Here is a 24,672-nt window from a genome sequence, read left to right on the forward strand (position 1 = left end):
CCTACAAAAATAGGCTAAACATTAGGATTGTTATCAAAAACTTGTGCCAGAGTCTTCCCCTCACCTGATTTCAGATAGATTTCCTCCCTTCCCCTGCAAAAGAAAAATAAGAGAAAGAAGAAGAAAAAGGGGGAAAAAAAAGACTAACAAGGTTTTTCCTTGAAGTTCCTTTTACTTGCCTGCTCATTAAGGAGGATCAAGAGCTATTTAGACTAGCTGGTAGATTGCTTGGATTTAGTTCAGCATTTAAGGCAAACAAATTTTCTTTGTAATGATGCTTCAAATCTACACTTACAGTGGGAAGTTATTTTATATACCATCTGCAAGTTAGCATCCTCTTAGTTAGAAGGTAGGTTCTTAGGGGTTTAATGTGGGTCAAGTTGACATGGAACCTAACACAACAATAATTAAATTGGATTGAGCCAATATAAACTTGGGTTGGAAGGGCCAACCCAACCTCAAGTTGTGTTTGGTTTAGGTTAAGAGCTTGAGTAACTTTATCCAACTTGAACTTGACTCAAAGATCTATGGTAGCCGCTAGAGCACTTAGCAAGGTCCAATCTGACTGTTACCCTCATTGTTTGTAGGGTTTCCGAGTACCCGAATCTAAATCATTTTTCTATACTTCCAACTCATTCTAGTTTAAACTTTAGTTAAATGAACCTTATATAACTCAAACCTATCCAATAAAAGAGTAGATTGTCTTTGGGTTTAAGAATTTGGAGTTGGGTTGGGTTTAGATTTGGATCGATATCGAGTTGGATTGGGTTCAAATTAGGTATTTTCTTAGTCAAGTTAGATTTTATTGGCCCTCAACTTGTTTTGCCCCATGCAAAATTGCGCTAGCCCTGGTCTATAAAAGATAGGAACCTCTTGCTGCTGTTGTTCATCAGGTCCATTAATTAGATTTTGATTGGTAAGGTCCTACAAGAAGAGGAGGAAAAATAGAAAGAATGCAATTTGATGCAGTCAATTAATCTCTTGCTGTTGTTGTCCATCAGGTCTATTAATTAGATTTTGATTGATAAGGTTCTACAAAAAGAGGAGAGAAAATAGAAAGAATGCTATTTGATGCGGCCAATGGTGCCAATACCTTATTTTTTCTTTCTTATAAAGAATCCGACCTTATTCTTTCTTTGTTATAAAGGATCCAAAGCCTCCTAATAACTTGATATGCCTAGCTTTTGCCAAGATTGAAGAATCTGGATTAAATGATATTTTGCAGTTTTTGGAAGATCAATCAGAGAAGTACCAATCCCAAATTAAATGAAGCTGAGATGGAACTAAAGTTCCTTCCAGGATTCAACATGCTCCTGGGAACACTTGCAACTGAAAACTCCTGCTTGTCGGAGTCTCTTTCATCATTCAGATTGATGTGAGAAGGCAATGGAAATACCAAAATGGTGGGCACAGCTTTTGCCTTCAGAACTGAAGAAAAGGATCTGCAACCATTTTTTACTTGCAAATGTCACCGGCTGTTAGGCTTTAGCTCCCTTGCAATCTTTTATGCTCCTAATTGAAGAAATCGTAGTATATCATTCGGCAATGGGTATAAATATGCTGTAAGCTTATTTTTTTGGTATTTTGGTTCGGCAAATAAAGAGTTATTATTACTTTTTGTTTCATTACAGTTGTTGATTTTGCGGTCATGAGCTAATGTATCTCCATCGTCAAAACCATAAAACAATGCCATGTTTGTCAATAATATGTAAGAATGCGCTTGCTTATAAATACAGCAGGTCTCACAGGTCACAATACAAACAGTAAAAATAAAAGATTGATATAAAGAGATGGATTCAAGAAGGAAGGTATTAACTTTTCCGATATTTATATCGAGAATACAGTTTGTTGAAATAAAGGTTTATAAAACGTTCGTTTTTAGGGTTTTCTCTGGAAAATCGCAACATATATTCGCTTTTTACAAATATAATATAGATAAAGTAATCAGCCATCATTCTGCACCCGGGAAAAGCTTTGCATCTTAACATTTTTAAAGTTTGGTTAGGAAAATTGGCAGGCCTATAAATTAAGCCCACTCTATTTATTGTAGTATGGGTAAAAGTTAGCTAGTGTTTCCTTCCTTACTCAAAGCTTTTAATCCTCATGTTCAAGATCTCGCGCCAGTACTATCCTATTACAATATCTATATGATATGAGATGGTCTGTTGTCGATACAATATGAGAGTCTCAATTATCTCGATTTTGCTCATCTCGATTAAATAGCAGAGATTCCGCTTATCTCGATTAAATATACAAACATGAAATTTCTCCTGCCTGACATTTCGATTAAAAAAAAAAACAATCAACGTGCCAAATCATTTTAGTATCGGTTGCCCACTTAGATGAGAGAAGCTGCTTTAAAACTCTTGATTAGTCTTAAGCAAGCAAACCCAGCTTGTCGCATTACTGGGAGTTGGCACGCTTGCTTCCCAAAAAAGAACTTCTAAAACGAACGGAAGAATACATCAAATGTTTTATAAGAACTTTTAATGAGCAAAGATATGGTGAGTTCAGCACCGGAAACAAGCAGGCCAAAAAAATAAGAAGACCGTGTTGCGCAAAAACAAATCCTGAAATCTGTAAGATAATGGAAACAAAGACCAGCAGGCTGATATGTACACAGTTCGCACCAGCCTCCTGATTTTAGTTGGTAACTCATGCTCAGTCAAAGCTGAGCCCCATAAGGAATCCAAATTCTCCAATCCTCCAATCTCCCAACTCATAGAGAGGCCCTACAAGCAATCAACTCTTCCCTGGGCCTGTTCTCACGGATGATGAATCTTGAGAAGTTTCTTGAAGGCGGTATAGTGTGATTTCTTGCTGCTTGAAGTACCGCCGGTCCTCCTCATCCACGAGAACTAAATTCAGGTAATATTTTACGCCGAATTTGTTGTTAACGTTGCGATAAGTTGGTGTCAACTCGTATGGACTCAGAAACAATCTAATCGGAATCGATTCCCCTGCAAAAAAAAGGGTTTCATTTAATGAATCGCTCGCAACAGTTTTTGTATTTTAAATTACAGCATCTGCAAAATTTGCCAGCTAACTTTGATCATGCAGCATGGATCATGTCAGCTCTGCAGTATCAAATTGCAAACATGCCCTTCTATAGTAACAACAGGTTGAAATGCTCCAGATTTCTAAATTTACTAACTAAATACATTATCCAAACATGCCATGATTCATTCAAGAACGATACCCGGTGGAATGTTCAAACCAAGATATTAAGATTTCTTGGTTTATGCATGTTTTGAACTAGAGAAGTATGTATCCAATGGACCAACCTAGATATTCAGTCTTTCCTTGTTATTGTTGTTGTTGTTGTTAAGCTTTAGCTCTATTATTGACAGACATTTCAAATCATCTCCCTTAACGGTACTTAGCATCTGCAGATTTCCCAACTGGAAATATATGGATAAAAAGAGAAAGATCATAAAGGTATGACAAGTGCATTTGTAACACGTACCCAAGACGCACTGTATTCTTGTGCCTCAAGTTGCACAACCAAAATTATCTAAATCACCGTAAGTGGGTTGATAGAGTTGATTTTGAACACTAGGGAGTCCTATCAAGTGTGTTCCCAAAGAATGAAAAACATTTCACAAGTTGATCCTCAACTGACGACAATACTAGAACTGGACTAGCCTACCTAGGTTAATAAGGACTGTCTCAAGACAGCGTCGAGTTAATCAAGTGACGGATTCTACATCAACTATAATTTCATATATTCATTTATTTTAGATTGTAAGAATTTAAAAAGCATTAGAAATTTCAAGAAAAAAACTTTAGCTTTTTTTTTTGTTCCTCCCTCTTTCTTTCAAGAAGTAAACAAGGAGTTTTGGTTGAGGATTTCACCCATGGGCCAAAGGTCTACCCATCATAAAAACTTAATACACGAGAGCTTTTTCATTTGTGAAATATTCATTTTGGCCAGTTCTAAAATAATTTGTAAACATAAATTAGCAGGCTACATACTGCATGCCTAAATAACTTCCTAGTACTGATCATACTTATGGTCAAAAATTATTTTGTTCTGCATTATAAAGCTCAAAAATACTAATACAACAACACCCGTATTGAATATCGCATCAGTGTCAAAACAACTAGAAACTCAGCTGAGCTTAGATACTCATCCCAACGTTCTCTAACAACTCCTCATAATTAATGTTACCCCTTCAGTTCAGAAATATTAAAAGAAACAAAGCTAAAAAAGTGTAACTATGCATGCAATTTTTTATAAGCTTGCAGTTTTGCACATGTCAATTTTATGAGTCTTCTCAGTATTCATGAATATCCATGACAGTATTCTGAGAGCTAAGTTAAATTGTTCCATATTTAAGAAAGCTATAGACACGAACCATTGATTGGTAGAATTTTAAGATTATAAAAGATTCAGCAGATATTCATAATGTTAAATATGAATCACGGGCCAGAAGCTGGCTCTGTTAGCCAGCAAAAAATGGGGGTCTCCACTAGCCACAGATGCCAACCATCCTGCCTGGAGATGCACACTGCATGCCTTGAACATCCAAGAGCTGCATTCAAGGATGGCCCCACATCTCAAGGCAGATTGAATGGCACCTGCGGACAGCAGAAACTTGTATCCTCACAGGCCTGAAGACCCAGTGCAATCCTAAATATTGATAAGGCATTACAAAACATCCAGATATGTATAACAGATTAAATTAAATATTGAGTTTAATATGAGATACCTACCTCTTACAGGAGCACCATCCATCAACTCAAATTTTGCAAGGGTCTCAGTCTCAACATATGTATTAGGCCCTGATCCAGTGGATTCACGACGTCTAATCTCGAGCTCCATATTTTTTATCTTGATTCTTACTAGAAGAAAATATATTTTTCCAACGATAACATCCTTCAGATGATACCTGAATGAGGTGAGCACCAGTTAGAGAAGGCAAAAGCCTACACGTCAATTTAAGCAGAACAATTGAGCAAAGCATATGGATATGTGCAACCATACTTGCTTTTGTTGTACTCAAATTCAATGTGCAAACAATCTTCAATTCCAACTTCCATCTGCAAAACTAGCCATCCTAATCAAGACAGAGCAAACTAGTTCATTGAAAATAAAGCTAAAAATTAAATTGTTCTAGCTGTTAGAACCGGCAATATCTTGTTGATCAGATTTCCCTTTCTATATGTTTAGTTGACATTTTCTGAGCATTTAGAGAATAAAATCATCATTTGGCTTCTTCAAAAGAAGATTCATTTCATCATATCTCCTTACTAGAAATATAATCATGTTTTGAGTTTGTGATTCATCTGATGTATATATTGGTGAACTAGAGGCTCACCTTAAAGAAGGAAGCTTCACCAAATGTTAATCCCTAAATTGATGAGGTAAAGAATAAGCATTAAGAAAAGGTCTACCACAAGGAGGTAAGATCTGAAAGTGATATTTCTTTGGATACATGGAATGCATTCATCACGACCAGAGTCCCCCTCAAATGTAACTAAAAATGGCACGTATTGGGAGGATGCTTGTATTTTTTCAATAATCTATTACTGATGTGCATGCCATTAAAACATGCATGCACTCTATTCAGCGGTGCAAAGTTTGGGAAGTTGTATTGGCAAAATCTTGATGCTAACTCCCAGATACTTCAAGTTAAGCAGCAATGCTGTCATCTCATTTTGTTCTCATCTAATTACTGACTATCCATTTTATTTTCTTAGTTACTATTCAAGTGCCTATTTTCCCCTAAAAAACATGAATGCTTTTCTGCCCTTTATTTTCATAGAAGATTGGCATCAGGTTGACAGGTTGCAAAATGTTCACAAGCATTAAAGGATCGTCCTTTGATCAATAAAGCTGGCTCATAAAGATTAGGATAAGGCTTCCTGATTGCTGGTCTAGCATAAATTCTTCCCATTAACAGCTGAACTTTAGTTAAGCATCACATGCATTCTAACAACTGAACTTACCTTGATGCTGTTGTTGATTGTTGGAGGAGAAGTAAAATTGTGGACCTGACAAAATAGAAACGTGAGAAATCAGACACAGAAAAATGTATCAGTTACTGGTACTTGTAATGCATGACTTAGTCTCCTCAAAAAATAAAATGGGCTACTTAGCATAATGCATAAAAGTATGACCAGATTACACAAATGATTTCAAGGATCATCACATGATTGAATGGGTTATTTATAGAATATTAATCATCAATTTGTCTTGATAAGGCACAAATAATTTGAATAATTCCTTCGCCTAGAAAGTAAGAGATCTTTTGGAAATATAAAAAATCTCTTTTACCAAATAAAAACCACGTAAGAAAGTTTCCTTTTGCTTCCAAGAACATAACAGATTCTTTTTTAATCCTCATTTAACACCAAATTCTGTCGTAAGTTACTACGTCAATTAATTTCTTACATGTCCGTCATAATCTTGTTATTCACTACCCCCCCTTCAGATCCCCCTTCTACATATGTCTTGTAATCTTCTTATTGACATTCTGGTGCAAAGTCTGTCGAACCGGGCCGAGCCGCCCGGTTCAGGTAGTACCGAGCCGATCCAGTGCAAAACCGGACTAGTTCGCCATTTCAATTCGGTTTCGACCCGTCGCACCGGGTCAGTTCGCCATTTCAATTTGGCCGGCCAGTTCGATGCCGACTTGGTGCGAACCGGTCGGTTCGCACCGAGTCAACCCGATTTCGAACTAGGTTAACTGTGGGCACTGTGCCGGTTCGCATCGAGTCAACCCGATTTCGAACTAGGTTGACTGTGGGCACTGTGGCATTATTTCCCTAGCCGTACAGGTTCTGGTTTGGTACCGAACCGTACCAATTGGTATGGGTCTTGGTATCAGTTCGGCGGTCTTTGTTCTGGTGGGTTTTGGAAATATAAAAAAAAATCTCTTCTACTGAATAAAAACCATGTAAGAAAGTTTTCTTTTGCTTCAAAGAACATAGATTCTTTTTTGATCCTCACATTCTGTTTTAATCCTCATTTAACACCATATTCTATAGTAAGTTACAAACTTAAATATGTTAAAATTAAGTTCTACCATGTCCATCATAATCTTGTTACTCACTAACACCCCCCCACCCACCCCCTCTTCAGATCCCCCTTCTATATATGTCTTGTAATCTTCTTAATGAAACCCTGGCCAGTCTCCATCCCCTTTTTTTCTGACGAGAGGGGGCTAGGTGGGTAAGATCAAGTTTGACATAATGTGCAACTTCAAAATCTGTGATCAATGAAATGTGTCATTACAAAATGTACCATTATAAAAGAGGATAAGTTGGGCAACATTCTGCATCTGATGACTTCATTTCCATGTCATTTTTGAGTCAAACAATTGTTACAATAGAACAAAACCATGCTTGGCATATGATGCCATCATATGCTACTTGAAATACATTTTGTCAATCTTTAAGAGGTGTATCATGGACTTACACAGAACTCCTGGTATTCCACTATATTGCTGACATAATTACGACTGATTGTTACTTTTAAAATGTACCTGCAAGCTTGTAGAGAACAATCACTTCAGTGATCAAGATAGGATAAGATATTAAGATATATATCATATTCATTTTAATAAAAATGCACATATAACCCCAAGAGTTCTAACGATAAGCCACATGTAGATAATGTGTTTTAAGCTCAACAATCAGCATAAGCTCAAAAGAAATAAACAATTAAGTTGAAGGGTATGAGGAATAATTATTCAGGAACTAAGCTCATAATTAGCTGGAAGCAGTTTTGAGAAGAAACTCAGGATTAAGCATCGCAGGTGGTGCATATCATAAAGAGTTGAAGATTACAAGCTATAATCATGATACTTCACCAGATGTACATATTCCTAGTAGTCCATATAACGCCACCACACACAAAAAAAAAGATTAGTACAATTTAAAATAGAAGAAATAACTTGCCATTTTCTTCAAGTTAGCATTTAAAAATTCCAAAGAAATGTTGGATACAACTACAAATCTCACTTGCCATTAACTAAACACAAGCAAAAGAAATGTTGGATATAACTAGAAATGTCACTTCTAAAGAATTTATATAAGTTACTTTAACGGAAAAATCTGAAGAATAAAATGAGTCAAAGTCTGAGCATTTATATAATGTACTACCTAGACTTCATAGTAGCTTGGAATCATAACAACAAGACTAACAACTGCTTTAGAAGATCTTATTCCCCACATCAGCTTTACTGAAAAATACTTCAGCGAGAAGCAAGAAAATATGCAAACTTATCTTTGCTTTCCAGACTGACATTTCTACATGCTTCCTACAATGTATTCGTGATATTTTGCTAGTTTTTTATTTACAAGATACAACTGTTGCCAAGCTTTTTGAATACAGGAATCATACATATATGAAAGAAACAATACACCCCAAAAGAGAATGGAGATGTACTTGCTATTAATATGAATACCGTATTTAAGAATCGTAAACTAATAAAATATAGCGAACAGATTTATGATATTTGCATTGGTGATATGGCACTTCTTTTAACCAAGAAGGAAAGGCGCAAAATGGTCACATTTGCTTTATTATGCTAAAAAGGTGAAGATACCAGGATTTTTATGGGCTTTAGCTTTTTAGGAGATTAAATAGACAAAAAAATAAAATAAAATAAGGAAACATTTAATGCTATCTAAAAATCATAGATCCCTTGGAGTAAGGTTGTTAAGAGTTGTACTCTATAGACATTTACTTCCTTCACAGTGGAACTTTTATGCATTCATTGGGAGAATGTAACAAAAGGCATCTAAAAGAATTGCACATCATAAATTGACCAAATTGAACAGCAGTATTGAGGACAATAACAAAAGAGCCCTATGATCAACAAACCTCAGAGGAGTTTAGAAAATGTAAATGGACAACTTCAGATCAAGTACTTTTTTATTATTATTGTTTAACTCAAATAATAAAATGTTCGAGACTTCCATAACTTGGAATTATGAGTCACGATGAAGTGCTGATGCATTTAGCTTGACACAGACCCAAAGTAAATAACAAATGAAGCATAAAGCAAGACATAAGAATTTGCTTGTCAAATCTTTATGAAAGGTCTCCTAGTAAAATCTAGATGAAAATCACTTCTTAACAGAACATTAAGACAAAGGGTTATCCTTGGCACAATGGTAAGATTGCTCCATTATAACCTGAGTGTCATGTGTTGAGACACGGAAACAAGCTCTCCACACACGGAGACAAGGCTGCATACTTTTGACCCTCTCCAGACCTTGCAATGGTGGGAGCCTCGTTCACTAGGCCGCCCTTTAACAGAATGGTAAGATGCAAAGAATATCATAAAACTTGTTTCATGAAGATACTAGACAAAGACATCATCATCATTGCCCACATTTTTTGAGATGCTAAGAATTCTGCAATCACCTTACTACAAAAGAAGTTTAAAAAGGATTCATACATGAGAACACTCTTCTCACTACTCTAGAGTAGTTTCTTCTCTAATGAAAACTCAATACCTATTAAAATAAGGGTCTCAAGTAGATAAGTGCTAAAATACCGAAGCCCAAACAGTTTGTTAAACCAGCCAAAATGATAATGAAAATTGTGCTATTTCCGCATAAAAACAACTAGCTTTATTTAATACGCATGCCCCATATGTAGAGTGATTGCTTACCTCAATCTCACATTCACCCCATTATACGACTCATAAGGCATTTCGACTGTAGAAAATTCAAATGGGTATGTTTTCCTTTCATATATTTCACCAGGAACGTCTAATTCACGCACTGCATAAGCAAAACATTATATTGAGGCCCCAAAGCTAGTTAAATTAAAAGAAGAACTTGTAAAATAAGCAGCAATTTTTAAATAAAAAGGTGGTATGCAATAAGGAACTATCACTATCTTACAGAAATCCATATCTCACAGTTGTTGTTCTGTTGGTCACCTTGCCATATGGAAGGATAACTTCACACTATGAAACAAGGATGGGTTCCTTTGCTTAACTAGCTTACTAAATGGTATCTTGAAAATTGGTGAGAGTTTCATAGGAAGAAAAGGGAATTGTGTTAAACAAAAATTTCTTAAGAACATGAACATGAAAAAAAACTTAGTGCAACAAACAAGGATATCCATAGCATTAGAATACTGCAAGAGGATGGTGGGACAGAATATAACAAGCAACAACAATTTTTGAAACCAGTTAGCATTATCTAGGATACTCTATGATCAAACAGTTGCTTTTAGAGAAAACAAATAAAAGATCAGCAGGAACAAACAACAAAAAAACTTTCATGAGTGACAAGCATCTAGAATACTAGTAAGGAATACTTGGAACATTAAAAAGCATGCACAAGCTGTGAGCATCTAGAATGCTAATAAACAATGCTTGAACGTTTAAAACATGCATGACAGAGCAATAACGTGGGAATGGCTGCATTCAGAAGGGGAATCATGAGAGGCATCTAGATGGCTAGAAATCTATACATTCAGCATGTGAAACATGCATGTCAAAGACGTGCATGAGCAGTCATGATGAGAAATGAATTGCCAATTGAAGTGGTGTTTTTCCAGCTGCACCCAACATACAACTTTGCCCATCTTTATACGCAAGATAACATGTGTGTTAATATTTGGAATGATACTAAACAGAAATTACATATACAGTCATAAGTCATCAAAACCCAAAGAGAATACGGAATTCAATTTCAAGCAAATTAAAAATTAAGTAGCCAATAAAGGTAAAATCTAAAGCAATGGCAACCTAGAGTTGATGACTTTGTTAAAGCATTCATGTAGTACAGCAAGGCAACTTAAGCAGGGCTTATAAAGATATTCATATGTTACACTTGAGACAAACTTGAGCAACAAAATTGTTCTCTTTTACAAGAATTTTTTTTTTTAAATTAAAGTTATTAGCATGTGCTATATTTTCTTCTTTTGGTCAGTACATCTTATCAACTACATAATAAGATAATCGTACTTCCAAAGTATAACTTACCAAGGGAAGTGAAGTCATAAAAATTGCCTCTGTCAAAGTACAGCTCTGTGAAAAAAATAAAATAAAAGAAAATTAGGGAAACATAAAAATACTTAATGCTAACACAAAAAACATCATATGAAAACATTATGCTTCTATTTGCACACTTCGCATCTCATGAGTGATGTCATACAGGAGATCTCAAAATAAAATACTAATATGATGAATAAAAAATAAGATCATTTGAAGATTACTTTTTTTTATGATAATAAAAAAACTGCAAGTCAGAGGTACTGCCCTAATCTGGTAGGAGGTTCCTATAAGAAATGGTTATTGTCACACAAAATAAAATATGTATAAGAGATAAACAATTTCCAGAAATACATTATGCATGAGATGAGAAAAAAGCTATTTGAACTGCCTGTGTAGCAGTGCATGAGATGGTGGGAGCTATTATAAATATCTGGTATTGATGATGCACTGTGCAAGCATGTTTTCTATAAAAGGAAAGGGGGGGAGCATTCAATGTAGAAGATCACAGTGTTTGTATGCATGAAGCATAAGAAGAATAACATACCATAACCACCAAACCTCATCTTACTCTTGAGGCATTGAATATATAATATATATGTTCAAGGATAACTTAGACTCAGATAAATAGGTGTAGTGAAATCCAGAATAAGGCATCATAAGTGAAGAAGGATGAAAAGTTAAGCAAAAAAAATGTTAATAAAGAAATTTACTCTATCTAATAGAATGTTTAAAAAAAACCCAATTCATCCACAAAAAAAAAAGAACATAGAAGGTTATTACTATCAAAAGCACACTCTTAGTTGCACCAAGCGGGTCCTATTGTGCGACAGGACCTCTTTAAAAAATTAGTAAAAATGAATATCAAGACTTCTTTTGGATCAGACAAAACTAAAGAATAATTAGGAAAAGTAAAGTTGCAAATAAATAGTATTTGAAAATATTTAGTTCATCACTACATTCATCTATAGGCACATACTGCCAAGATTGTGTAAGCTGCAAGGGCTTTTGGACTTCTAACTACTTATGGCACATCAGCACACTTACATGAATGCTTATACCCAGTTGATGATGCAATATGCTTGTTTCAATGTACAAGATATATCATACAGAAAATCTGAAAAGCCTTTCTTAACTCCTGCAGCTAGCACTTAAACTCAATTAAACAACTTAAGCACATATCTAACAACCAAAGTTTGGTGCTTTAAGGCCACAATACTGCTTAAGTAACATCATAAAACTTAGTAATAATGATGAAAATTGTAGATCAATTAAGAAATATATAAATCTAGAAACACGTTTACATAGGGCAACATAAGTAGATAGTATGTTGATCATAAATTAAGGAAATTATTAAGAAAAAAGGTTGGTATTACAGTTGATTAATTTATGACAAATCATGAGCATGATATTCATCACTTGAATAATCAAGGAAACAAAGCATAAATAGATATACAACTTGCATTAGATAGACAAACAAATCATGACACAAAGGCTAGCAGTATGTCAACCACAGCTCTAGTCTGTACTATATTAAAAAGAGAGTTGGATCCTTTGTGTACAATCATCAACATGGATTATTTTGGAATGAAAAATGTAACCATAACTAATCTCAATTCTCTTTTCTGATTCCATATCCCACATCCATTGAAATCTTTCAAGTCCTTCTTATCCCTATCTTAACTAACCTCTCTCCATCTAACAAACTTTTTTCCCTCTCTCTCTCCCCCCCTATAACAACCTTATCCACCCCCAATTTCTATCTCCAATTTGAATTATGTTTAATACTATTTATTTATTTTTGTTTGGTATGTTATTTTTTTATTTCAAAATCATGACACTTGTTTGTTACTATATTTCTTTTCCTTCTGTGTTTTACTAAACATGCATCGCGCATACCCGTATGCTAGTAGAAAAAAGTAAAGGTGGAATCTTAGAAGAGACCATATTGCCATATCCATATTAGGTCACTTGTTATTTGTGGCATACAAGAACCTCAGAAATATTGTGCTCATGCGCACACCTACACCGACCATCTAATATTCAACAAGGACAATCAGGATCAAAAGCTTTGAACAAGAATGGCATACCTATCTGCCCAAGGAGCTCAATTTTGACACCATTATGTTCGACCTTCTTTCCTTGAATAGGTTCTACAACCACCTGCATAACATAGACCTCAGCATAATCATCCATCCAATTTCTTCATACGAAGGGGAGGAAAAAATATAAACAAACATATGCTCATCAAATATGCAAAGTACCTCCCCAGATATGGTTTCTTGACTTAGAAAAACTGGAACCGTAGCTGTCTTACCATTTTCCTTCTTTATCGAATTCTGAATAAACAAAGAGAGAAACTTATATCTGTACAAATTTGATTGAGATATTCTTATTACTGCCCAAGTTTAGAAATTGCTGGAGAAAAAAGGATGTCAACAATGTAAAATTAGCTGAAATTGGAAAAGTGATTTCCCGATAACAACATGAAATGCATAAACCAATTCTCTATCATAATGAACAATGCATATGAGTTATAATCCAATTTTTAACCAAAAAAGTGTTAATCCCTTCATGAAGTGAGTATATGTGAGTGAGTGTATATGTGCACTTGTGTGTGATGCTTCACTGGTAAGTGTGTATGTAACAGATAAATATAAACATATGACACAAAGACATTTATAATCCAATTTTTAACCAAAAAAAATGTTAAAAGCCCTTATAGAGTGATATATGAATATGTATATATGTATATGCAGGTATTATAGATAATATGTACATCAGACACATACACATTTATCATTTTATGGAAAACTAACTTTGAGTGTTCATCTTATCCGGTCTGAATGTTGCATCTAGCAATCAGGGGAAGTGTTTCTGCAATGATGACTACTCTCCTTGGAAATAATATTTGTCTTAAGGAATGGATGTAAGAAAAGAAATCAATTTGCTCAAAGAATTATTAAGGAATTTAAGTTTATCATGATGTTTTCAGCTCAGCGTACATTTTATCGACAATTATGCTTGTAATTGCATGCAAATAGAGGTGTCAACGAGCTGAGGTGAGCCAGCTTTGGTAACTCAAATTAGGCTCCAAAACCTGAAAACTGGGCTCAACTCACACTAAACATTTTTCTTAGAATGATTCTCATTTTATCTTAGATTTGTTAGATCATGGTTTTACGTACCAACCCACAGTGGCTGGTATAGGGCGTGCTGTATTGGCCTAGCATAATATTGGTACCGTACAGGGGCTCAATACACCCCTGTATTGACATATGGTACAACTGTTCTGCCAACTCTTACATGTATCGGCACACGGACATATAGCACCAAACTTAACCATACCAATAAGTTACTAGCATGAAATCTAGTACTGAGGCACAAGACATTGTTCTAGATTGTGAACCAGTATCCAGTAATATCATTCTAGCATAGGAAATAGTCCTTTCATAAGTTTAGGCATATTTAAACTCAAGGTAAGCCATCTCGATGCTAGGCTCCATACCAATACCACCCTATCACTATGTCGATACGCCCGATATAGGGCTTGGTTTGGCATACCGAGTGTTAGTACACCCACCACACCACGTACCAGTATTGAACCGATATGGTACGATATGCTTCGTATTGTCTAGTTCGGTACACTCTGTATCATCCAATTCGGTAGTTCGGTACGATATGGCGTACCATATATGAACTACATATGGTACATATGAAACCAAAATTTAGTTCGTTTCTATTTCTATTATTAAAATTATACTTGTTTATTAGAACCAAGATTACCCTAAAACAACCCCAAGCTAGGTCATTAGCTGAGTTTACTTCAAGCTCAGACACAAATCAGTAGGTGGAATCTATATTTTAGGTTGGGCTTTAAGAAGCCAAAGGATTTTGTTTCCTCCAGAAATTAAACCCCTAGAAATTCCAGCCAATCAAACCAAAGTGCAGCATGCACCATGAATAGAAGACCCAACTGCTTTTCAAGGAAATTGGTCCCAAGAAAGAGCAACCAATGAAAAGCTGCTTTATCATATGCAGCGCATATCATACAGTGGTTCAAGCCTTCAGGCCCATGGCAAAGAGACCACTATTGTTCCACTGACAAGAATAGCTATGATAAATCGCTGAACAGAATGCATCATAAAACAAGGTCCAACGAAGGCACAAAGGTTACCAATTCACTTAAATGAAACAACAGAAACACTATAAGAAGAACTGATCACTTAAATGAAACAATACAAACACTATAAGAAAGAACCTGAGACAAAAATTATTTTTTCACTGAGGACAATAAGAGTATGGCCATTATCCAATAATGAAAATAATTTCTACAACATCGGCTCTCATGAAGTTATCTACCAAAGTTTCACATGACATATATGCATGAATAAAACAAGATCAAAAAATATACTCAGTTGAAAGATTTACCACCTTACTACAATGCCGTGAATATCTCATGCTTTACCTGTTTTCTGGTCTTCCCATCAGAAAATCTGACTGTGATGTTACATGGTGGCTTGAATGCTCCAGCAATGAAATTCTGGAGTAGACAAAGTACAATTTAATGAAAAGAGGACAACAAAAATCTATATACTAAGCATCAAAAAACATTCTATATGCTAAACAGATTCCAGATGTTCATAAGTAATACAAACAACAAATTCCAGAAAAAAATAAAAAAAAATATCTTAAATAATGAGATCTCTACTCTCCAATCAAATGCTCGACGAGAATTTCATTAGGGCAGAGCAGCTATACCTTCCAACTTAATGCATGATAACTATGTCATATGCAACCTATTTGAAATTTTCTCTAGAAGAACATCTTTAATGTTAGTATAAAGGTTTTTTACGTGAACATCATTGCACTCTCATCTCTCCCCCTGCTCCCATTCCACAGCAATATTCTACATCCAACAAGAAAAATATCATGATATAAAAATGTAAAACCCATAAAAAAGTGATCCAATTTTACTAATAGGTAGTGAACCTTCTGCTTACAGCATCTTCTGCTTACAGCATTTACAATGACAAGAAAGAAGACTTTGCTCCATGGTGATCCCGCATCTAAGTCCTGAAGTATTCGCTCACATATAAGAGAAAAGTCAACTCCAAAACTGGAACCAGAACTTTCTGGTTCGGTTGGAACAAATTCTAAACCAGTATTGGTCTGTATACGTAAGCATTCAAGAAGCAACTTCTCAATATTGGCCTTGAATTTGGCAGTAAATTTTTTATACAGGTTTAACTATTCTGAAGTTTATACCTCAGCATCTCAGCCATTTATATTGGTATATTTCAGATTGTTGACCAATAATAATAGGGCAACTTACACTCTTAGATAATTTAAAAAAACTTAAATGTTTAACTCGATTTAACTTTGATCACTTCTGCTAGAAAACACAAAAAAATACAACCAATGGTTACACGCTGAAAGGAACTTTAGTTTATTTCATTCACTTGTTTTTTCTTTAATTATTTCTAATTTTTTCCTACTTGTGTAGATTTCCAATTAATTTTTTGTGGTTGGAGCTGGAGCATAAACTTGCAAAACTACAAAAATGGCCAAAATTTCAACACTTTTGACCCTGCCAAAAGTTCTCAAATCTAAAGCACCAAGACGGTCACTAAACATTAAATCTATCAAAATCCTAATCTATGAGCGTCCGATGCGCCATCGAATTCCCTACAAGGTACCAAACCAAGCTGCAGTTAATTCTGCCCAGAATTACAGACGAAAAAGAAAAGAAACTTACCATCTTTTTCTGTGATCAAGAACTGATTTGAATAAATCGCCCTTACCCTTGATTCTCCACTCCTACTGTATCTAACCTCCCCGACAACAGCTGAAGAATAATCGAAGAAAGATCGTAAGAAAGTACTAAGGAATCTTGGCCGCAATACCTGCGCTACTAAAAAATGTCAAAGACCTGGGATCGAGGACAGAACTCTAGCGTCGGCGAAGATCGGACGAGTCGAGAAACCCTAGATCCCGATCGCTAGCCGAAATCTCAAACTACGAGAAAATTGGAGGAGAAGAGACCAAGAAGGAGGCCAAGATCCACGGAGGCGGAAGAGAAGCTCGCCTCGGAGTCCGAAGGCGATAGAAGGCGGACCGTCGCCGGCGGGCAGCGGCGGAGCGAGGGGCGAAGAGGGGGTTTCCAGAGAGAGAGAGAGAGAGAGGGGAAAGGGAAGGGGGCGTCCGAAGAAGGTCGGGTTGGGATGGTAGAGGGTTCGGATCGTGTACACGTGCAGTCGGAGGTATTACGCTACGAAGGACGGCATTGTCTTTCCCGCTGCGAGTCAAAAGGACGCGTTGGACGGGAGCCGAGCTGGGTTTGCCGATTTGAACTCGTCGGCGCAAACCGTTTCATTTTCTTGTTATTAGACATGCAGTTTTTAGCAAATTAATAAGCAAATAAAAATATAAATATTTAGTGCATACAAAATATGATTGGGAGGATACTTCTAAACCATTTAGAATGTAAATTAAAAAAAACTAATAATCTGATGTACGTAAGAATTTTTTGCATACATATCTTCTTAAATATTAAAATTTACATAAATATCTTTCTAAAATTAATATTTACATGTATATCCTTATAAAATACTTGTTTTGCATGTATACTCTTTATTTTTCTTTTTTCTTGCATTTGTGTCCACACCATCTAATACTGTCAAAAAATTAGTGGTTTAAAATTAAAAATGACTAAAATATTCTTAATGGATAGATATGAAAAAAATATTTATAAGAGTATATAAAAAAAAAATTACGAGGGTATTTATATAATTTTACATATTTAGAAGGATATCTAAAAAAAAATTATGCAAGCTATGGAAATTAAAATATAAAATTTTAAATTTTATTTATATAAATTGGGAATAGAATAGTGGGTGACTTTTGTATCTTGGATGTGCCTTCTCTCTCAGCGATTAGCTGATGGCTCCCCTTGGTTGAAAATCATCCAACCAATGCCAAGCTGGGTCACGTGGGCCTTAAGATGCGCTATAAAGAGGTCGATCTCTAAGTTTGCGTGTATTTAGAGCAAACAAGCACTAGGCGATCGCATTGCTTCTTGTACGAATGCATGTTCTTGTTCTTATGCATTGAATCCCAATAAAAATGAAATCGCAATTTGTGTGTGTGTGTATGTATATAATATATATATATATATATATATATATATATATATATGTATAGGGATAATATTTTTTTTTTGGCCGCTCATACTGATGTCGTGAGAGTATTGCCATCAAAGTCAAGAGACAAAACACTCCACAAAGATAGGTGAACAGATATAAAGCAGATCCAAAAAATCTTCTCAGAATGATTAGTTACAAAGTGGATCCAAAGAATCTTCCCAGAATGATGAGTAGAAAAGAAAACGATCCAATCAACATGATACTAACTCTCACTGGGCTGCCTTCAAAATGGTAAGTCAGGCCTTAGAAATGGTGTACACGAGTTTATGATGCCATTTACAAGTAGGAGAACGTGCAGATCTGGGCAGCAGATGGGGAGATTTATCTCAAGTTAGATCCAAAAGGAGACAAAGAATGGTAGTGAAGCATGGGATGATGGTTGTGGAGGTGATGTGAAGCAGATTAATTTGTATATGCCATGGAGAGTTGATGGACTTTGTGTGGATTCCATGGTTATTTCTGTTACCTCACTTTTCATTGCAGGCTACTAATGTTATGGGCATGCATGCGCATGCTGTATAAGTGTGTGATGGTACTACTACCAGCAGTGGCTTTTTGTGTGTGTGTGTGTGGTGTGTGTGTTTGGTGTGTGTGTGACAGAAGGGACCGAGGAAGTTCTTGGACTAATGACTATATACTTCAGTATTTTCTTTAATATTTGGTGCCTTCACTTGCCTTCCAATGAATTACCATGCGTAAACAAAATAAAGGCTGGTTAGCTATTAGAAAACTTGCTTTAAAGGATGCTGGGGGACCTTCCATAGCGAGACTCTCGTCAGCTATGATGGCCTCCATCCCTCGCCATAGTCCATATATCACGAAGCAAAGGGTGGTCATTACCGTCACCCTTAGGACCCTCTCGGATCCAACTGATAACGGTGGCAGAATCACCCTCTAGGGTGATAGACCTAGCCTGTAACACGCACCGAGCTTGACGAAAGCCTGCCCAGGCAGCGCTCAGCTCCGCACTCGGAACCGAGGTATCAAATAAGTGACTACCACCAGCGGCTACAACCCTAGCGAAAGGGTCCCGAATGACGAAGCCCGCACCACCCCTCGTGCCACCATCTAGGACTGACCCGTCAAAATTGACCTTGAGGAAACTCGGGGGTGGGGGCTCCCAGGTGAAAAACACCGTGTGAGATGCTGCCGAAGCAAGGTGGGGGCCCCAGATGTCCCGAGCTATCAAGGTCCCTCCAGTGGAGGAGGCATGACACATCTCTGCCGCCTGACTCCGGGCGCTCTCGGCCACAAATCTCGGCGGCATACATCGTTCACCAAAAATACGAACGTTCCTAGCCAACCAGATCTGGTAGGCAGTGCAGCTCACTCGAGTCACCTCCTGACGAAGCGCCGGGGACTCCGAGGCCAGGCGCATGGCCTGTAAGAACTGGTCCCTACAGAACCATACCGGCTGCGGAACCCCAGCCAAACGCCAAGTATCCCTCGCCCTAGAGCACCGAAACAAAGCATGGTCGACCGTCTCGGCCACACCGCACACCCCACACTCCAGGGGATCCTCAATCCTCGTCCACCAAGTACTGCTCTCGTTGGAAGACGATCCCAGACCACCTTCCAGAGGAACAGCGCAACCCTCGGGAGAAGGCCCAATCGCCAGATCCAGGCACAGTCAGGACCAGGTACATACTCCCGCCTAAGAATGCGGGAAAGGACGCTCATCCTGACTCTGGGACTGGTCGAGGAGCTCCACACTCGTACATCTGGTCCACCACTCTGTGGCAGAGGGAGGGAGCGAATCCGCTCCGCCAGATGCTCCCCGAAGAAGCGGGCTAACCGAGTCTCGTCCCATCCAGCCTCCCCGGGAGTCATAAGATCACAGACCTGTAAACCCTCCCCAGCCTCAACACTAACAGTAGTCGGCCAACGGCACAGGGGGAGGCCATCAACCCATGAGTCCCTGGTCACGTCAATACTGCGGCCATCGCCTATCAGCCATCGAGTGTGAACCGACACCATGGGCACATATCTCGCAATCTCACGCCATAAAAAGGAACACCCCCGCCCACCTCGAACCCCGCCCTCCCGGCCTACCCCCCATAGCGGGCGGTCATGATCCGGGTCCAGAAGCTCTGCGGCTCCAGGATGAAGCGGGAAGCATGCCGGGCGAGGAGCACCTCTCGTCTCTCCCGGAGAGACAACACCCCAAGGCCACCCTCCCTGAGAGGGAGGCAAATACTCTCCCATGCCACCAGGTGCACCCCACGGCCCCCACCAAGCGAGCCCCATAAGAAGCCCCGAATCAGTCGTTCAATCTTTAGTAGGACGGACATGGGGAGGGATTGGAGTGAGGAAAGATTGGGTTTATGAGTTGGGACTGAAGGGTTGAGAAAAGCTAGGGTTTTGGATAGGTTGTTGGGGATAATAGGAGGGTTCATTGGACAATGAAGACCATGGAGAAGGAGAAAAGGAACTAAGCTAGTTACAGCCTTACAAGGGCTTAGATTTAGGGTCCGAGTTAGACTCACAAATTGGCACGCTTTTGGGTTGACCCAGCTCGGGGTTCAAGTCAAGAGTCGAGCTCAATCCAGCCTAAAGCTATACGCAAAGCAAGCAAGTGCAAAACTTAATCGAGCCCTAGTTGTAGTGTGATGCTGTTTGTAACTGATTTAGATAATGATCAGTAGCTGATGGTTTACGTAATGAGAGGATAGGTTCTGGCACAATGGTAAAGTTGAGCATGCATTTGACGTACAAAAATAGCTTAACAACTTCTCTGTACGTAGAAAAAAGATTGCATATATTCGACTCTTCCTGGACTTCATAATAGTTGGAGCCACGATGGTATAATGAGCTCAACATAATCAACTCATTTAATCATTTTTCTCCAATATTAATGGCTAAGAAACCCATCAAAACATTTTCGATACAACCTCATAACAAGCGATGAACAGCATGACACTAACAGAGCTGAAATCAAGTACTGACACCTTGATTCCCTGACTGGCACCCTACTCCCTGGTTTGCATGATTCGGATGGCAGCAAGGCAAGCCACATCCCACCATCAAGGGCCACATCTCACATGCTCCCCTTTGCACAGAATTGTGATAGGAGAAGTGAAGATTAGGCCTTAAGAGGCATTAAAAGCCGGGCAGGTTAGGCCTTAAGCGGCATTAAGAGCCGTGCAGATTTGTCCTTCATTTTAATCAGAGGGATGAGCCTAGGCCCGGGTAGCAATTTTATTTTATCTATGGGCCGCCCTTCCGTATAATTTCAAACATTCTAGCCGTTTGTGCATCGCACTAAAAGCCCTAACGGCTATCTTCTCTCACATAAAAACCGCCCTCTCTCGATCCCTTCCTCCAAAATCTTTCCGAGCGAGCGAGCGAGCGAGCGAGAGAGAGAGAGAGAGAGAGATGGCAGCGACGATGAGCGGCATGGATGCCTACGAGAAGCTGGAGAAGGTGGGAGAAGGGACCTACGGCAAGGTCTACAAGGCGAGGGAGAAGGCGACGGGAAAGATCGTCGCCCTCAAGAAGACCCGCCTACCCGAGGACGACGAGGGCGTCCCTCCGACCACTCTCCGCGAGGTCTCCCTTCTCAGAATGCTCTCCATAGACCCCCATGTCGTCAGGTGAGCGAATCTTTTCTCTCTTTTTTCTCTCTTTAGTGAGTTTAGGATTTCGGTAGCTAAGAGTATAAAAGCCGTTCTCAAGTTCTTTATTTTGGGGCTCATCATTTCTTTGTAAGTCGATGGATTTTGATTCTTCGCTTTAGATTTTTTTTTTTTTTTAAAGGCTCTATCTTGAACGGTTTCTTGGTTCTTATTGTATGTGCAATAATTTATTTCTGCCCAAATATTACTTCGTGAAGCTTCTGTTTTATGTTGTTAAAAATTATTTCGAGAATATTGTGTTTACATAAAGTCATGATTTTGGGATTCTTTTGATGCTTCTATCTTGTCTTCAATAAATTTTTCTTTGGGACAATGTTCTAGTTTGTAGCATTCAGCCTCCCATGATAATGATATACGTATTATATCTTGTTAATCTGCCGAGATGGAAAATAAAAAAAGACATTTCTTTTTGGCAATTTCCAGCTCCTTCATCTCCCTATTTAATTTCCCTTTCTTTATTGCACTGATTAATGATTACTGAGACTTCTGTTAAATTTATTGCTACCACTATCAATTCCAGGCTGTTGGATCTGAAACAAGGCCAAAACAAAGAAGGGAAGACAATTCTTTATCTGGTCTTTGAGTACATGGACACTGATCTCAAGAAATACATCAGAAGCTTCCATGCGAGCCGGATGAAGATTCCATCCAAATTTGTGAAGGTGACATTCTAAAAGCTTCTCAGAGGCACATATATATTGCCAATGGAACCGTCACCTCTGAACCAAAATTGTTATCAAGGATGCAAAAATAATTTCTAAAGAAAGGATTTCCATATACTCATGGGGTCTAATGTTTCGATATTGAACCATCTTTCTCATAGGTTTTTCTGCTTAATGAATCAATAATCAAAATGTCTTCATTTTGCTAGAAATGAGGCAGATTCCATCTGTGTATAGCTGACGGGTTTATCAGCCATCATGCTTGACACTATCAATTATCCCTAAGTATATTTGCAAGTTTTGCCTTTCCTTTTGGAAGTTGAACATCATGGTCATTGGAGATCATCTGCTTCACTGGCTATTATTTATTTAGCAATGAATCAATTGTAACAAGTTGGGTGGAGATTCTTAGGAGTAGGTATTCTTCTTCCTGCAGATTTTGATGTACCAACTGTGCAAGGGTGTAGCATTCTGTCATGGTCATGGTGTACTGCATAGGTAAATTTTACATCATCATCATCTTTTCCTAGTTTAGGTAAAATACAGAGTTTGCACACAACAGGTCCCATTTTTCTCAATTTGCATCTCATGCTCCCTTTTCATTTGCAGAGACCTGAAGCCTCACAATCTTTTGATGGATCGGAAGACGATCATGCTTAAAATAGCAGACCTCGGACTCAGTAGAGCATTCACTATTCCCCTTAAGAAGTATACTCATGAGGTTTGCGCTTTAGAAATAATCTTGATTTTTGTTGAAGTAATATTACCTTCATTATGATTTCTAATGATATCCAAGCCCTTGATACCTTGGATTTCTAATGAATACTAACTACTAAGATAACTATTTGTTTCAGATCCTGACACTGTGGTATAGAGCCCCCGAAGTGCTTCTTGGGGCCACACATTATTCAACACCAGTTGATATGTGGTCTATTGGCTGCATATTTGGTAGGCAGTTCACTTCTTCCAGGCTGACCAAGCATGCTTAGAATTCATGTTGTATAAAAAAATAAGTCTTCTTTTCTTTTTTTTTAAAGTAACCTAACTCTTTTTTCTTGGTCTTCTTATATTCTAGCTGAACTAGTTACAACTCAAGCACTATTTCCTGGAGATTCTGAACTGCAGCAGCTCCTTCATATTTTCAGGTGCCTACCCAGTACTTTTCTTGTGTTTCCCATATTTTCCTTTGAGAACATTTATGTTATTGACTATTTTTTTCTTTCAATGTTGATCATTTATTCATTTATTTTCCAGGTTATTGGGCACTCCAAATGAAGAGGTGTGGCCAGGAGTAGGCAAATTACCCAATTGGCATGAGTATCCTCAATGGACCCCAAAGAAACTTTCCTCAGCAGTTCCAGATCTCGACGCTGATGGAATTGATCTGCTTTCGGTGAGTCGAGCCTGCATGCACTCTAATGTCATTCGATATCGAGGTTTTCTGTATGCACAGGAAGCATATTTCTTAAAACATATAAAAACCAAGATGCTTCCTTCCACTAAAATACTAGGCTATTTTCTCTGGGTGATCAAATGTCGAGCCACTGAAATGCTGCTCCTAGTACATTCTTTTGAATTAATATATGTAGTTGTGAGTAATGGAATGGATGTGGTAATATATACACGTCTTTCTATTTACTTCATAATCCTGCTGCTTGTCTTTTAATACATGGAACTTCCACATTTTTGCAGAAGATGTTGCAGTATGATCCTTCGAAGCGGATCTCTGCAAAGAAAGCAATGGAGCACCAATACTTTAACAATGTAAATAAAGCATATGTTTGACATCTTTAAATACTGGGGCCAAATAGGTGTTACTTTGGTGTGTATGGCTGCTTTCCTCAAGCATTGCAATTTGGTGGTATGTCTATTAAGATCTAAGCTTTGTATAATGTTTTTACTCTGCCTCAGTAGCTGAGAAAAAGGTGGAGACCAAAACCTTTTCAGGAATGATAATGTGTATGATTTGATTTACTATCCTGACCTGTGTGAAGTTTTGTGACAACTTTCATTCGACGCGCTATTCAAGTATGAAATTGCCTTGGTTCTTACATTTTATGTATCCTTTAAGCATTTGAAAGAAGATCAAAAGAATTCAAAAATGTGACATGCTGAAATGGGCAGAAATTTTGTTTACTTGCATAGGCACATGATTAAATTATCCCTTAGATAGACCATAAATCATTGGGCTCCAGAATTTTGATCT

At 37.7% G+C, this 24,672-nt stretch overlaps 2 protein-coding genes across 6 annotated transcripts; one reads left to right on the forward strand and one right to left on the reverse strand.

The window, feature by feature from the left end:
- Nucleotides 1-2,451: 2,451 nt before the first annotated feature.
- Nucleotides 2,452-17,210, reverse strand: LOC103711668 (vacuolar protein sorting-associated protein 26B-like). 5 transcript variants are annotated; one of them, XM_026806603.2, is made up of 12 exons: nucleotides 16,916-17,206; nucleotides 16,723-16,812; nucleotides 15,433-15,507; nucleotides 13,229-13,331; nucleotides 13,055-13,127; nucleotides 10,956-11,000; nucleotides 9,630-9,741; nucleotides 7,424-7,490; nucleotides 5,953-5,997; nucleotides 4,988-5,043; nucleotides 4,717-4,892; nucleotides 2,452-2,960 (listed from the first exon to the last, which is right to left on the reverse strand). In XM_026806603.2, exons 3-12 carry the CDS (start codon nucleotides 15,450-15,452, stop codon nucleotides 2,743-2,745), a joined length of 915 nt encoding a protein of 304 aa, XP_026662404.1. In that variant the 5' UTR covers nucleotides 15,453-15,507; nucleotides 16,723-16,812; nucleotides 16,916-17,206; the 3' UTR covers nucleotides 2,452-2,742. The 5 variants fall into 5 exon arrangements, with proteins under 5 accessions (XP_026662404.1, XP_026662400.1, XP_008796145.1 ...); XM_026806599.2 differs by having other exon boundaries at nucleotides 16,897-17,206; XM_008797923.4 differs by having other exon boundaries at nucleotides 13,229-13,303; nucleotides 16,916-17,205.
- A 4,238-nt stretch (nucleotides 17,211-21,448) lies between these two features.
- Nucleotides 21,449-24,443, forward strand: LOC103711692 (cyclin-dependent kinase B2-1-like). The gene is made up of 8 exons (XM_008797935.4): nucleotides 21,449-21,762; nucleotides 22,325-22,466; nucleotides 22,903-22,964; nucleotides 23,076-23,187; nucleotides 23,321-23,414; nucleotides 23,542-23,611; nucleotides 23,721-23,859; nucleotides 24,159-24,443. The coding sequence occupies exons 1-8, from the start codon at nucleotides 21,545-21,547 to the stop codon at nucleotides 24,249-24,251; spliced, it is 930 nt and encodes a 309-aa protein (XP_008796157.1). The 5' UTR covers nucleotides 21,449-21,544; the 3' UTR covers nucleotides 24,252-24,443.
- The last annotated feature ends 229 nt before the right edge of the window (nucleotides 24,444-24,672 follow it).

Source organism: Phoenix dactylifera, unplaced genomic scaffold, assembly GCF_009389715.1.
Source record: "Phoenix dactylifera cultivar Barhee BC4 unplaced genomic scaffold, palm_55x_up_171113_PBpolish2nd_filt_p 000046F, whole genome shotgun sequence".
Classification (NCBI taxonomy): Eukaryota; Viridiplantae; Streptophyta; class Magnoliopsida; order Arecales; family Arecaceae; genus Phoenix; species Phoenix dactylifera.